This window comes from Abrus precatorius, unplaced genomic scaffold (assembly GCF_003935025.1).
Source record: "Abrus precatorius isolate BTA unplaced genomic scaffold, Abrus_2018 Scaffold7, whole genome shotgun sequence".
Classification (NCBI taxonomy): Eukaryota; Viridiplantae; Streptophyta; class Magnoliopsida; order Fabales; family Fabaceae; genus Abrus; species Abrus precatorius.
Genome location: NW_020874417.1, coordinates 13,540,653 through 13,557,274, shown reverse-complemented (window position 1 = coordinate 13,557,274; position 16,622 = coordinate 13,540,653). Strand labels below are relative to the sequence as shown.

General features: G+C 32.0%; 1 protein-coding gene across 2 annotated transcripts; it reads left to right on the top strand.

The window, feature by feature from the left end:
* Positions 1-3,286: 3,286 nt before the first annotated feature.
* Positions 3,287-15,553, top strand: LOC113871232 (serine/threonine-protein kinase tricorner-like). Of its 2 annotated transcripts, XM_027508186.1 has the most exons (14): positions 3,287-3,507; positions 4,324-4,701; positions 5,013-5,187; positions 5,985-6,068; positions 6,141-6,382; positions 6,528-6,747; positions 9,596-9,675; positions 9,793-9,877; positions 10,513-10,644; positions 10,735-10,848; positions 10,946-10,993; positions 11,953-12,037; positions 12,557-12,613; positions 14,899-15,553. In XM_027508186.1, exons 2-14 carry the CDS (start codon positions 4,481-4,483, stop codon positions 14,997-14,999), a joined length of 1,644 nt encoding a protein of 547 aa, XP_027363987.1. In that variant the 5' UTR covers positions 3,287-3,507; positions 4,324-4,480; the 3' UTR covers positions 15,000-15,553. The 2 variants fall into 2 exon arrangements, with proteins under 2 accessions (XP_027363987.1, XP_027363988.1); XM_027508187.1 differs by lacking the exon at positions 3,287-3,507 and adding an exon at positions 3,739-3,776 and having other exon boundaries at positions 4,324-5,187; positions 14,899-15,471.
* The last annotated feature ends 1,069 nt before the right edge of the window (positions 15,554-16,622 follow it).

Sequence of the window (16,622 nt, the reverse complement as noted above, 5' to 3'; positions counted from 1 at the left end):
TGTTGTAAATAATGTCTTTATTTTCCACGATCATGACTTTTTTGTGAGACCCAATCGGTATACATTTGAGAGATTTTTAAGTATAGAGGTTGTGGCGGATCTTGGTAATGCCTGCCTCAGAGAGAATGGAGAATTGACTATTAAGGATTTGGCTAAGATAGAAGGTTGACACAATATTGATGACTAAAACTGGGTCTTTAAGTGTATGGAGGTGGATAGGGACTTCTATTAGGACTTAGTTATTTTAGTTATGTAATTATTTATTCTAAGTCTTACAACTTTTTGATTAACAAGTTGTTAATTATTACACTGTTTATATGTAAATGGGACTTAATATCGTATATTCATTAACTATTTCAGTATAATATAATTTTTAAGTCACAATTTTCTTTTTTCTTTTTTTTACATTTTACTCCCTTGGTTAATTTTGTGAATGGATTTATCCGCAAGAAAGTTTTAATTTCTTCTCAATTTTATATTGTCTGTTTTAATTGAAATTTATTTTATGTCCTCTAAAAATAGTAATTTATAATGTATTTGAGAAGTCAAAATTTAGGGTGTTACACTTTATGCATTCTTTTTGAAATGTTGTCTTCTATGTATCCTCATTTTCTCCTTACTAGCCCTTCACATGCTACACACACTCACAAAAACAAAACTAGACCTATTTTCCTCAGAGAGACAAATTAAAATATTTTTAAAATTAATATATTAAACTTAACTAATAATTAGATAATTTAGAATAATTAACACTTAAATATAAAGCAACAAAATAAAAAAAACTTACAATAATTATATATGAAAGCTAAAATTAATGACGCTTCATATAATTAAATTCATCAATAATTGATTCTATACTAAAAGACTAACAATACCTTTTCAATGTAAATAACTAAACTATTTATAAGAAATTCATTTCATTTTGCTTCAAAGTCTTATTTTAAAGACTATAAATGTTAAATAAGACAAATCAACGTATCAATCAAGTGATAATTTTTTAAATTTCTCATATTTGTTAATTTATAATACAACTTTAAGAGTTTAATTATATTTTAAAATTTTAATAATAAAATATATCAATTATGTAATGTCTCAATTGTAATTTTAGATGAAGTCTATCTTACTCAATTATTAAAGTAATACTTTTTTTATCTTATAAATAAGTTTAGATTTTATAAAAAAATAATGTTGCTAAATATTTATGATTATATTTTATTTTAAGTTTTTTTAAAATGTAATGCTTTTCTTATTTTATAAATGGGCTTGGGCTTAATAAAAAAAATAATTCTTTACTTAAGTTTTAGTTAAGGTTTTTAAATATCTATGTTAATATAATGTGTTTCTTATCTTATAAATGGGCTTGAATTTAATAAATAAAATATTGTTTTTAAATATTTATGATTGTATTTTATTTAACTTTTAAAAAATAATAAAAAAAGCCATAAAAAATAAAAAAAAGATCAGAAAAAAATATATCTATATAAATAAATTTTTTAGTGGCCAACCCTCTCTCGTAGGTCAAGAGGTTTCCAATTTGCGCATTTTTATCTCCTTGGGCATAAGCCCTTTTTCCTAGTTCCTAGCATAGAACCATCAAAGTCACATGATAAATATAGAGCCACCAAACTCACATAACAAATGCAGAACCACTACCAGAGTTACATGACATACGCAAATTAATTTGATAAAGTCACACGACACATGCAAAACTATTAGAAGCAGCATCACATGGAACCACAAGTAGCAACAGAGCAGCAGCGCACAGAACCATATGCAATAGCAGAAAGCGTCTTAGAATACCATGAAAATAACATTTTAGAAGTCATATCCCTAAGACTCAATCATAAAAATCGTGACCCACAAAATGAGGCAACAACTGGTAATCTTTTCCCTTTTTACAAATACCTATGTTGCAGAGGTGCAAGGCAGAGCAAATTTAGTTCTCTTTTGCGTATGTAAAATTGTGTGTTCAAAAGTTCTTAAAGTTTTTCGCTTTAAAACCGTGTGTCCATATCCAACTTTTCTTGGTTAGGAAGGAAATGAAAGACAACAAAATAAAGAGCTTGCTTCCATCTTTTGGATAAAGAAATTCTAAGTTCTTTTCAATACATCTTTATTTCTCACACACTTTCATTATTTATTGTTCATATTTATTTCCTCTTATCTAGCAAAATATATGTCTTTTCTTGTAGTTATACATCAAAATGCCTCTGCATGCATTCTCGGATGTCAGTTGTGATAATTTATCTAACAATTAATATATCACAATGTTTGAATGTGTATTCTTCATCTAATATATTTACTTATTCAAATATGCACTGATTTTAATACATTTTTATTTTATTAATTATTTTTTATCTCATTTATTTTTATCATCTACACAAAACATAGCAGCAAATTTTTTATTTTATATTTTTAATTCATTTTTCTGCATATCTATATATTTGTTACCATATTTAATTTTTCGTTATTTTTTATCATAAAAAAAAGAAAAGAGGAGTAGTATTGATTTTCATATTAGTATTATTATTATAGCAATAGGACTTGGTCACATTAAAAATAAAAAATTGAATGAATGTATGCATGCATCTCAGAAGAATGGACCAACGAATTGTATTTTCCGCAAGTTGGGTAAAGCTGTCATGAACAGAGTGAAGGGACTCCGCGTCCACCCTCCACCCTTTCTTCTTATCTATCTATCAAATCAATTATATCTATTAATATAATATATTAAACTTAAACCATCACCTATCGTGTCCATGTGTGACTATTTTTATAAATTATAATTTTTCCACGTTAACCAAGCTATTTATGTATTATTTTCTTTATTTTAATATCTTTAAGTATTCGACATATAATTTTCTTAATGTTAAAAGATTTTTTTTCTAATAGATGGTGATACATAACATTTATCAATCTTATAATGTGAAATGAGTTGGGATAAAATTATTTTATTATTACGAGTCTCATATTCTTATATTTTTTGTGTCATTTAATTCTTCTATAAAAAGATAATATCAGAAAAAAGTATAAAAATAAAATATAAAAAATTAAAGTGTAATATAGTGATAATTTAATGTAACATAGTTACAAAAGTAAAAAAAAGCTGCCTGTAAACAGTTACACATGTCGATATTTTTTCACATCTGACATAGAATGGATTGTTTTACAAGTAAAAGACTTTTTATAATGATTTTATTTTATATTTTATTCATAGTCGTAAAATAATGTGTCAAACGCAAAAAAATTCATTTATAAAATGATGAAATAAATTTTATACTAAAGTGGCTTCCAACTTTCAATTAAGAACTTTCAACTCACAAGAAAACAAAAAGCTAAAGCAGCGAATTGAATCGGGGCATCACATTCACATCACTGTCACCTTCACCATCATCAACACCAACAAAGCAAACTGCTCCTCTACGCTCCGCCACCGATAATCTCGCCGCTTTCCCTTCTCTCTCTCTCTCTCTCTCTCTCTCTCTCTCAGATTCATCTCACTTCAAGGTTCACCATAATGCCCTTTTGCTCCAAATTTCAACTTGCCTGCTTAGTTTTGACTTCGATTTACAGTTTTTATTTTTCATTTGGGTGTCTTGTTTTTGTTTTTGGGTCGGTAGGAACATGTGGTGCAAGAAAATAACATGAACTTTTTTTTTGGGTGATTGGGTATTGTAGTGGACCAAAAAAATTGTAATTTGACCATATTCCTTGCTGCCCAAAAAAGTGATTTTGAACATGCACTATCAATTGTTGAATTGCACTGCCCTGGATAGGTATTCTGGCTTTTGATTCCGTTGTTCGTGTGTATGTGAGTGTTTTGTGTGTGGTTTTGAAGAAATCTAGAAGTTTTAAGTTGCACTTTCGAATTGTTCTGAACTGCTTGGAGAGCATGATTCATTTCTTTTTTTTACATTAGTTTGACTTAAATGCTGCTGGAACCTTGTTGCAAAATGAGGATCTTAGTGAGTGCTTGCTTCATGTTTTATGAAATTTTGTGACTGATTATTCCACTTTAGGGAAAGTTTAGGTTTGGTTGTCACTCTCAGTACTGCGGTTGTTCAGACAAGTTCTCTGTTTGAGGTTGGGTTAGTTAGGATTGACCTTTTCTTCTTTTTTTTCTTGATTCACACAAAACAATTGAGTCCTTAAATTATTTCTGTTTTGCTTATTTATTTATTTGTTTTGCGCTTCCAATTTAATGTTTCTGGAACACTTCTATACTCGAGTGTGTGTTGTTGAAGTTTTACTTCTGATCAGGTATTAACCATATGGCTGATGCTAAAGTTTGCTGATTGGTTTTCATTTATTTTGTCTTGACAGAAGTAGAAGTTGGCATCCCTTGTATTCTTTTGGTGAACAATAGTGCCATGCTTTTCATGTTTGGTAAAAATGAAGTCCTTGTTTGGAAAAACTTTTAGTCTTTAGTGTTTGGTGAAGTAGACATATAATACAGAAGCTTACGAGGTGAACGAATAGAATGGAAACTACAAGGCGGTGGTTTTGTAAGTTCAAGTCAAATGATAAAATGAAGTCTGAAAAAAACAAGGAAACTGCTGGCATGACCAAAGAAGGGTCAAAACCCCCAACAAATGAAGAAGCACCTTCAAATGTAACCAAACAGAAGGTTGAAGCTGCAAAGCAGTACATAGAAAATCATTATAAGAAGCAGATGCAAAGCCTGCAGGAGAGGAAGGAAAGGTATCTTTATTTTATATATTTTGGGTCATGATGACAATCCAATCTAATGTTCTTTAATAGTTTGGTACCAGATGAAGTAATAGTAACAGGCTTATTGTCATCTGTGATCTGAGCTGGTTGAAATAAGTGATTTCCTTCTTGCCCTTGCTTTTTTTGTTGCCAAACAAGTATTCTTCCACTATGGATTCTGGAATATAGTTTTGTATGACATTGTCTTTTATTGTCTCTGATGTGATATATTATGTGCAAATACCTAATGCAAATGGAATGTTTTAAGTCTTTAATTAGGCCTCAATTGATTGTTTTTGTAGACGTAATATGCTTGAAAAGAAGTTGGCTGATGCTGAAGTCTCTGAGGAAGAGCAAAACAACTTGCTCAAGTATTTGGAGAAAAAGGAGACGGAATACATGCGCCTTCAGAGACATAAGATGGGGGCTGATGACTTTGAGCCCCTAACTATGATTGGGAAGGGTGCATTTGGAGAGGTATCCTCTACCTTTATATGCATGCAAGTAAAACCATCTTTAAAGTTTTTCCAATATGTTTGATCTTAATGATTTTTATATCAACAGATCTTGGCAATAATGTTACTGTTTCCCCCAGTGACTAAAAGGACTTGAATGATATGTGTGTGGAGACTGGAGATGCTGATTAAAATCACAATTTCTTTCTATGAGTTTATAGCTTTCTCTGACATTCATATCATCCTTGTTCTTTTCTATTGGCATGGCTGTTCCGGATATTTAGAGGTGGACTGGAGTCCAAAGATTTCTAATTGTATCAAGTAAAATCATATTTGTTATTTTACTCTGGTGGTATGTATTCAACAGGTTTCTATTCGTATGTGAGAAAAATGTAGAGTTAGGATATTACTTAGGGTATGCTAGGGAGAAGTAGTTGCATTGCACTGGATCGTTACATTTCAAAATTACTAGTGGTAATGGAGTTTCACCATCAAGAACCTCTAATTTAAACCTTTGTTTTTGAACCCTTGTGGTTTAAATTATCTATTTTAACAATGAATTTTATGAATTTTTTTCACTGCAAAGAAACTCCAGTTTGTTATGCATATTAGCAGTTTCCATCATACTGTCACCTGTGCAGTTCTATGGGGAGTATATATATTGCATAGAGTCTTTGGCTGGTAATGATTTTTTCTAATTTCTCTTGCTGCAGAAATTACTCAGATTTCTGTCACATCTGTAACTTCAAATCTTTTTTGTTTCTCATAGGAAATTTATCACATGAATCATTACAATTTTTCAATTCCATCTTTGTATAGGTTAGAATATGCCGGGAGAAGGCAACTGGTCATGTATATGCTATGAAGAAGCTTAAGAAATCAGAGATGCTTCGTAGAGGCCAGGTATTGAAAATTTGCAATTATCACATGATTGGAGTATTGTTTTCTTATTCTTACTGGAGACTATTTTGTTAGGTTGAGCATGTCAAAGCTGAGAGAAACTTACTTGCTGAAGTAGACAGCAATTGCATTGTAAAACTTTATTGTTCCTTTCAAGATGAAGAGTATTTATATCTCATAATGGAGTATTTACCTGGTGGAGATATGATGACGTTGCTCATGCGGAAGGATATACTGACAGAAGATGAGGCCAGGTTCTATGTTGGAGAGACTGTCTTAGCCATAGAGTCAATTCATAAACATAATTATATTCATAGGTAAACTCAAAGATGAAACAATAACATCAAATGATCAAATCTTTTAGTATACTTCTATGACATTGACATGGATCAATGACACTTGCAGTGGTCTACTTTTGGATCAATAAAATATGTGATATTCTGATTTTTAAATTCATTCCAGAGATATCAAGCCTGACAACTTGCTGCTAGATAAAAATGGTCACATGAAATTATCAGATTTTGGATTATGTAAACCGCTAGACTGCAGTAATCTTCAAGAAAAGGACTTCTCTGTCGGAATTAACAGAAGTGGAGCCCTCCAAAGTGATGGACGTCCTGCTGCTCCTAAACGAACACAACAAGAACAACTGCAGCATTGGCAGAAAAATCGACGAATGCTTGTAAGCCACTCAATATTAGTATTCTTAAACATACAGGACTATTTTATCCCTTGTTAATTTTCAGTTCCCCCCCCCCCCCCCCTCCCCCTTCTTAGGATAAAATAAACAATTAGTCCTTAATTCCTTACAGTGTCATCTGATTTAGATTTTGATTGCTATGTTTTATTTTTGGGACTAAATATACATGTTGGTCCTCGAAAGATTTTTCTTGTGTTGCTTTGGTCCTTGAAAGTTACTGTTTATGCAAATTAGTTCTGCAACTCAGCCACTGCTCTGTGCTGCTAATGCCATCCTCTTGTTGGGCTACCCAAAGATGTTTAGTCCTGTTGGGCCACCTGTGCAAAATGTTAAGAAACTTGAGCCTAACTCACTCCTAAAAGCTAGTTCTATTAGGCCTAGCCCTTGTAAGAAATATTCTGACTCTGTTCCCAACTAATGTGGGATGTCTTAACACACAATATTGACCACTAAGGAGAGAATAGGGAGAAAAGAGACACTAAATAATATTTACTTGTATACTATGATGTACTACAATAAGATGCAATGTGATAATAAAACTTAAAGAACTCATCGTTGTTTATACCAATAATTCTAACTAAAGAAGGAAACAAATCATGAGATATTAGGAAATATGGAAACTATAATAGGAAAACTAGTCCTGAAAGCTAACCTCTAAGATATCCTAAAATATGCTAGGATAAATCTATATATTTTTGGATACTTTACATAATTATAAGATATAATATTGATATCATGAGATATTTCAACAATACCATATACCATTTTCAATTTTGTTATTCAATGTCTGTTCTCTTTTTCTGCCGACCTCACTTAATGGGATAAAACTTGGCTGTTGTTATTGTTGTTATATTTTCTCTCCTATACCTTGAACCACCATATGTTTTCAACATGGTATTAAATCAGTGACATCCTTGTTATATCTTGCTATTGTGTTCCCTAAAATCTGGAACTCAAACTTTATCTCCATGCTTTTTTCCATCCCTTTGACTAGTCAAATTCTGACCACCAAAACCCCTGACTTTCTTCCTTCTAATTTGCCACCTTTCTTGCCGCGTTCTCCTTTTAGCCCTTCATTTCTCTACTATACCTGTTTGTGTGAATTCTCTATTGTCATTGTGTCTTTGAACCTGCCACCAGCTCCAGCATGTTCAGAGCAACCAGTGCTTGCAATCACACCACTGTCAGAGCCTATTTTTTGCAGCTAGCATCTATCGGCTTCATGTTCAATGATGTTTCTGGCTGCCATCGCCACCATTTGATTGCTGTCAGGCTCTCTACCCAGATTTGTCCTTATTGGGTCCAATTATGACTAGGTTGTTGAATACCTTTGCTCAATAGCATTCAGGTATATTGTGATTTGGGTTTTTGGACTTTTTATTCTGAACCATGGTTGCTTTGAGTCACACAATGTTCTGAATACTGAAACCCATGTTTCACCCTTACACGTTGTTTGGATGTGAAGTGAAATAGAAAGGAAAGAAATAAAATGGAGAAAGAAAAAGGAGGGTGAGAAATAGAGTGGAAAAAATGTATTGTTTGGATGGGTGAAAATAGAAATGAAAATAATTCTCTTCCCTTGTTTGGATGAGTAAAAAGGAGGATAAAAAGAAATGAGTAGATTATATAAAAAATAGTCATAAAAAATCTAAAACAATTCAAAAAATGTAATTTTTATTATCATATATTTTCTTAATAACTTTTTTAATTTTTTTTTTCATATCATGTAAATGATTTTGATTATTTAATCTATAAGGGGGTGGGGCCCACAAAAGAACTCCCCTCAACCAAAGAAAGAAACTCACTACCCTCCTTATTACCATTCCATCCAAACACAGTTTTGTTTGTAAGTTATACCAATGGTCCTTCCAACAGTGCATTGATGATCATACCAATGGTGACTTTTCTTCCATTTAAGTTAATTCCTGTGACTTGTATTTTCACCAACAAGTTGTATAGTTATGAATTGATTGTGATTCATGTCAGCCTCTCCTTATGAATCATACCAAGGAATACTTTCCCTATCTCACTAATAAGTCATGCCAGTGATGAAGTCTCCATGACTGTAATACTAACCAGCCTAAGTTTCAATAACAAAGTTTTGGGTCACCAGCTTTGTTCTACCATTGGAATCTTCAAATATTGTTTGGAGAAGTTTGGGCCTTGCTATACATGATTGCTTGCCAAGAAATTTTGACAGGCTGATGATTGTTCCAGGCATCTTCTTAAGTTATCTTTTACCAATACTCTTTTCTCTAACATTTCTAACATCCTTAAGTTGTTTTTCAAACCAGGTTTTATGGAGCCCACTTTATTTTTTTGTTACTTTTCTTTTTAAAGTGTTTATTTATAACCTTAAAGCTTATCTTTATCTTGAGGGGGCTATTAGAATGTCTATAAAATATCTCAAGAGGGAGAGAATAATGCATAATAGATTTGGATAAATGATTGCGTTACCTTGTCTTATAGATCTTATCTTAGCAACCTTATCTTATTCTAGTGATTTTATCTTCCATAGTTATTTGTATGCTTATTTGATTAGGATTAGGAGTGTAGCACTTAATATAAGCCCCAGTATAAATAAGGGTTAGTGCCTTGTCTTCCAGAACCCTTTATTCATACCGTATATATCAGTCTACTCTTTTGTTATTAGGAGTCTCTTTTCGGTCTTTTCTTCCTTCTCTACCTTACCTCCTTTATTTCAACTTATAAATTTGATGACCACTGGTTTTTTCCTTAGTGTTAGTAAGTTTTCTTTTGCCTTGTGATTGTATGGTGACTATTATAGATTGATGTAATTTTAAGCTTTTCTTTCTTTGCAATACTACAGGCCTATTCTACAGTTGGAACTCCTGATTATATTGCTCCAGAAGTTCTGCTGAAGAAAGGATATGGCGTGGAATGTGATTGGTATTCTAGAATATGTTTTCTACTTTTTCATTTCAAACTCCCTAAGACTACCCTAGTTTTATATACTTATTATTGATTCAAATTCAATGTATTCTGATATTGTTTCAATTCTTCCAGGTGGTCTCTCGGAGCTATCATGTATGAAATGCTTGTGGGGTATCCACCCTTTTATTCAGATGATCCAATGACGACTTGTAGAAAGGTAACATCTGGACCAACTGCTAATGTATTCCATTCCAATGCATCATGCATTTGTATGGGTTGCAAGTATGTTGTGTAGGACAGTGAGTCCATTGACCTCTGCAAGGCTCCTGTCCTTAGAAAAAGGCCTTCTTGCTATATTGGACTTAAGTACATTTAGAAATTACTGATATTTCTTGACAAAACATGACCATAGCTGAGAATGTAGCTCTGGTTTGAATGGAAATTTGTGGTTGCATCTTTTTTTGATAAAAAGTAATCTAACAGACTGCATAGGGTTCAGAAAGGCTTTGAACTATTGAATTTGCTAGTAGGCTGCAATTTTTTATTATTGATTTATGAGGAATAAGTTTCAGGAAAAAAAAATGAGATGGTTTCCTGATGTAGAGAATATTTTCGCTTTTCTTATGCTACTATATGCTTTTCTTCCTTTGTGTAATTGTTTCATGTAAATTATTTTTGTATTTCATATGCTTCTGTAGCCAGTTTTGGCATTTTATAGTAAGAGATGACATTTCATAGATATCCATTATTTGTAATGTGTCCATATTGATTGCTTCCGTGGCTTCCTTTTTTATTCTATCATCTTTTATCTTTGTCAATTATGATCTCTTTTATTTCACCTTCATTATGCAGATAGTAAATTGGAGAACATTTTTAAAATTTCCAGAAGAAGTTAAACTATCAGCAGAGGCTAAGGATCTTATTTGTAGACTCCTATGTAATGTGGAGCAGAGGCTTGGAACCAAAGGAGCTGATGAAATAAAGGTGTTGTGGTGTGTTCTTTTCTAAATTCTACAATTTACTTAGGGATACAGTTGCACAGTAACCTATAAGTGGTTTGCATCTTGTGTCCAGGCTCACCCATGGTTCATAGGTATTGAATGGGACAAATTGTACCAAATGAAAGCTGCTTTCATACCTGAGGTCAATGATGAATTAGATACTCAAAATTTTGAGAAGTTTGAAGAGGTATAATACATATCTTTATGTTCATGGGTATTGAAGAGTTAGTTAATTTTCATTGTGAACTAGTGATATGCTCTTTTGTTATACTAATGATGTGTAGGTGGACAAGCAAACCGCACCTTCCTCAAAGGCAGGGCCGTGGAGAAAGGTTGGTTCTTGTTATTTAAATTTTGTATCTAGTTGGTCTACAGGAGTTGCTGTAATTGTACCATTTGTTAAAATCACTGCTGTAGATCAGGCTATTAGTTTTGTTATTTACTGTTGTTTCTAATTTCACAATTACTATTTTTCATCTGGTATTATTTATAGTCATTTTTTATTTAGGGATCTTATTCTGTTTAGGATTATCTTATTCCAGCTTTCAATAAGAATAGCTTACTTAAGGTGTTTGGCTATGTTGGGTCCATGAATAGACTTTCAGGATAACATTTGAGAAGCTTTTGATTGATATATGATATTGAATTTCCTTCCTTCAGTGTGTACATATTTGAGTCAGAGGAGCTCTCTAGGAGTACTCTAGGTTTATCAGGGAGTACCCTGCCAAGAGGACTACTCTTGGGTTGTCCTACATCAATCAAAGGCAGACTTTTATGATGTGGGCTCTCCATTAGGCCATTTCTTCTTCTATGAAGCTTAGATGATACGTAATCAGTGTATTGGGTTATTTATCACAAGTAAAGCTGCTCTCATATGTTCCTCTCTGTACTCGTGTTTTATGTCTACCTATCCAGTAATCTATCTATTACAATTCTCCCATTGGTTTCTCTTGTGATGAGACAGAAATTCTTGGCCATTGAACTTGTGATGTAACTGAGACAATAAGGTGCTTTGAATTGGTTTGGGTGATTTCCAGTAGGTTGATTTGTCGTCTTTGGAATGATGGAATCTGTTATTATGCTTGTATTAGATTGTGAACAAAAGCATTTGGTTTGCAAATGAATTTTACCTTGGATGACACTGGAATTTGACACAAGTTTTGTTAACTGTAACTCTAAATACAATTGCCCCATGATTTTAAATCATGGACCATCAGCATTTATAAGGAACAATTATTGTTATGGTTTGCTGAAGTCTGGGTTTCTTATGTAGTCGTGTCTTTTGCTGCAGATGTTGCCGTCAAAAGATATTAACTTCGTTGGTTACACATACAAGAATTTTGAAATCGTGAATGATCATGAAATACCTGGAATTGGTATTTACATCTTTCATCTCTCTCTCTCTCTCTCTCTCTCACACACACACACACACACACACACACACACAATAATATATATATATATATTATCAGTTTATATCTCAACGGATTAACTCTGTTGAGATATTTATTGTCATGCAATAAAAAAAATCTTTCGCCTTGCTACTAATTTTATAGTTTCCTTAAGCTTATTTGAGCCCACTTTTACTAAGCCCTTTAATTTAACATGTCTTGGAAAAAAATGGCAGAGATTTCTTTCTAAAGGTTGTGTTATTCTTCGGTTATATACAATTGCTTATATGAGAATCAAATATTAATAACTAATTTTGGGTGCTGATGCATTGAGTAATTTTAATTTCAACATACTGTAATTTTGCTGAAGATCATGCTGGTGAAACTGGCTAACCCAAAAGAGAGCATTTATTTTTTCCTTGTATTTTATATTTTCATTTTGATAACTGTCTATAATTGATTAGACTACTCTTCACAAGTAATTTTAATTGTGTACTTCATCAGCTGAATTGAAGAAGAAGAGCACAAAACCTAAAAGGCCGTCTATTAAGTCCCTATTTGGTAAGAATATCGTATTGTTTTCCTATTCTTTTTGAGATATTTGTTTTTCTATTTATCCAATTGAAGTATTGTTTAACATGTTTTAGATGCAATGGTTCACTTCACTAAAGGGTAGTATAGTGGTACCAACTGATTCTGTTCTATTTCTTGAACTCCACATACTTATTGTCTACTTTGCATTACATGGTAGCTACTTTCTGACATTTTAGAAGGTTATATATATATATTTTATGTTGTCTTAAAATGGAAATAGATAAAGAGCAAAAAAAAAAAGAAAAAATAAAGCTTGAGCATTTGACATCTAACAAAATTTTCCTTTCTCTCCTTTTCCGTCCCAAATCCCAATTTCTGTGGTTTCTATGATATATGGATAGAAAATCCCAATATGGCCATTCATAATTATTTTAATTATGTACATAACGTCCCTTTGATAGTTGGAGTGATGTTTTTGTAAATGAGAGTGAATAATGACAGCTGTTTAGTCAATTAGTCCACTTGTTAGTTATTGGACTAGTTAGTTAGAAGAGATTGGTTATAAATAGGAGAAATCAGATTGGGGGAGGAATTCTGTGAATTGGATGGATTGTGCAAGTGAAAGGAGAGATCCTTTGTTAAGGGGATTCTCCATTTTCTGTTCTGTTCTTCAGGAAAGCTCTGTTCTTTTCTTTCTTTTTTTTCTCTATAGTTCCCATCTTATTTTCTTTGGGTTTCTATATTTGGTCTGATCTGGTGGATCCAAATTTGGGGAGAAAGAAGATGGAGCAACGAATTGATGCATTGGAAAAGGTGTCCAATGTGCATATCGTCCACCTTTAATCTTTGGAGTTGCAGGTCTCAGAAATAAAGATGATAGCGAAGGACTAGGCTGGAGTTAAAAAGTGATTAAGAAGGTGGAACCTGTTGAAGAGCACAATGATGATTCAGAGTCTTATGACGAGGGATCTCCTTGGAGGTGCAAAACAGAGCACAAAAAATATTTGGGAGTTTTTTAATAGGTTCCTATATTTTAAAAGTTAATAATTAGGTCTTTGAACCAATAAATCATTTTTAATTTGAAAAAAATTTAAAAAATATGGATATTAATTATAGCTTTTAAGCTGTGTGATGTTAGGATCCAATTAAAGGTATGGGATTTGAGTTCCAATTTGGAAATACTGGATTCTAGTATGGGGTTTATAAGACCTTAAGCTCCAATTACAATAGCTAGCTTTTGTGGTGTGGTTTTTCAACTGTTTTTATCAGTGCTATTACTTTAAACAACTTCTGAACAGGAATTGACTGAGTGATTCATAATCTTTTTTCCCCATATTCACAACCTTTAAAGACTCTGATGAAAATTCAAGTTATGAGTTAACTTAGATGGCAGTTGGCATCTGAATTTTCCTTAGCCTTTCGTCGTATAGCCAATTTAGAAGATAAGGAGGCACAGAGTAATTTGTTAGTAGAAAGGGAAAGACGAGATACTGCATTGAGTTGATGTGCTGGAGAAAAGTACAAATATTTTGTTCCCATGTAGGTTCCACAGAAAATAAAAAAACCATACGACACAGTGGATTTTCTTTTGGGGGGTGGGTTGTTAAGGAAGTAGAGACTCAGTCCGAAAATGATAAGAAAATTAGCAAAGCCTCAAAATAGAGAAAACTAGAAGTAGCCAACTCCTGTGTCCCATTACCATACAATCTAACTTTTGTTCTTAATTCATATGTTGTTTCAATGATTAGATTTTTCCTCAGTGAGGATATCCCTTGTTAGCATTTGGGGACTCACTAATTGTTGGATGCTAAAGATCCCACTTTCAATATCGTCTGCTATACGAATGGATGCCAAGTGTGTATTGCTTATCCGTGGCCCTGTACTGATCAGATAGACCTCAGTGTTATCTATAGTTCATGGTTTTATATCGATAGACATTACCTAAGTCTTTATTTATCCCCCTAAATTTCCCTGCAACGAAAATAGAGAAACAATTATTAGGAAAATATTTCTAATTGATATGCTTTATTTTGTCAGACTTGATCTTATTAAGTGCATATAAGTAGTATAGCATTAATAGCCTTTTAAAATGCGTTTATAAAAATTGCTAATCATGCACTTGTATCCTGCTTTTTGAAACTGCCGTATCCCCAGTATTATTATTACTCATGATAATATCCTCATACAAAGTCGCCATTACCTTTTGGCACCATAGGCTATTGAACAAGCTCAAGATGTTATGGCTTAGGTTTATGTATCTTCTGGTTTAGGTAGTCCCATTCTTTAATGAATTATATTATTGTATGACACAGATGATGAATCAGCTATGGCTGCCAATCAACCTGTCAGAGGGAGCTTCTTAAACCTCTTACCTCCTCAAACGGAAGTTCCTGAAAAAAGTGAATCACAATGATCTACTCTAATAGTTTACAGGACTTCTTGATGGCCATGGACATGATCAAATGTTGATGACTACTGATTGTTTTGATCTTTCTCACATTCTTTTTGTTAGATTTGAAGCCAGGGCCCTGAAATTTCTGGTTTTGGTTGGCTGACTGGGATATTATCTGTGTAGAAAAATCTTTAAAGGTGTACATTCTTTAATTCACCTTTTATCAAGCTGCAATGTGTTAAATATGATAGTTATTTCCTGTAATTAAGTTACTGATGAAGTTGAAGCACTGATAAGGATGTGCAATTCACACATTTTGTACTATACATAGAGATTGATTTGTCTGTAGGCTAACATTCTGTTATTTAACATCAGGGTCCAAACTTAACAACTGAAATCGTGCCTTCACATTCTAGTCTTTTTTCTGTATCTTTATTTAATGACATTCATAATAGAAGTTTAAAAAGTTGCAGAGTATTGGGCCTTATATTTGACAAAATCTCCAGATTTTTATGATTGGTCCTAGTTATGTACACAATTCCTGCATATATACCTAATGTCACTTTTGGCAGCTGTATGTCTATTGTCTAATGTCTAAAGATTGTACTTTATTTGGTTAAATTTCCCTTTCTCATTTGTCTTTGAAACCAAAAGCCATAGATTTAGAAAATTCAAAAAATAAAAAATCAAGATCTTCATTTGTTATTATACAAAAAAAATAAAACAAATTCTAAACATGGGTTATGCAAAAATTTTGTCGTCTCTTATTTTATGATTTCAAAAATTGGACAGGATGCCAAGAGGTGAGTGGCTCACAAAACTGGATGATTCAATAATGGGTTAAGTCGGCTAAATATATATGAATCAAGAAAAAGGGTAAATGTTTGATTGTTTAATGGTTCAGATTCGGTTCTTAATGTGATTCGAGATTGTATCTTTTTAATTTAAAAGGAATCTGAGCACTTGAGTTTTCAGTTTGATGAAGTGCTATGACAGAAGTCTCGAAGGCATGAAGGATAACCTCGTTGTTCAGAATTTATGGTGATGCTTTTGTTGTCTCTGCCTTGTAGTTAAGGATGGAAACAAGTGAAGTTAAGTTAAGCTTTACTCTAAACAGGCTTGACTTGTAACATAATTATTAGATTTGAGTCTGATTTCTTACCTATTAAAAGACTTTATTTTAAGTCTGACATGACCTATTTAAGTGGCTTGATCTGATCTTAAGCTTATTAACAAAGACTGTTACAAAAAAAAATTTAATATTAATAAAAATGTAAATATTTTATTATCAAATTAATTTATATATATTTTTAATTTTTATCTATGTTATTAATAATTATTAAATAATTATAATATTTATATAATTTTATAAATAATTTTTAAAATATTATTTCAGTATTAATTATAAGTATTTTATATTAATAAAATTTATATTTATATTTTTCTTGATTTATTTTTTAAAAATTATATAAATAGTAAATATTTTAGTTTTATTTTAGAAACATATTTTTTTTATTTAAAGACATCTTATTTTCAATAAATAAAGTTATAGTAAACACATAAAATTAATTAAAAAAAATAACATTCACACAATTTATTGAATCAATTAAAAAAAATTATTATGTTTTAAAAAATAAATAAATT

Bases quoted from the DNA above. Each gene is read 5' to 3' on its own strand.
- LOC113871232 (XM_027508186.1), top strand. From the start codon at position 4,481: ATGGAAACTACAAGGCGGTGGTTTTGTAAGTTCAAGTCAAATGATAAA. The intron at 4,702-5,012 runs GTATCTTTATTT...TTGTTTTTGTAG, and splicing joins CTGCAGGAGAGGAAGGAAAG to ACGTAATATGCTTGAAAAGA. The intron at 6,383-6,527 runs GTAAACTCAAAG...AATTCATTCCAG, and splicing joins AAACATAATTATATTCATAG to AGATATCAAGCCTGACAACT.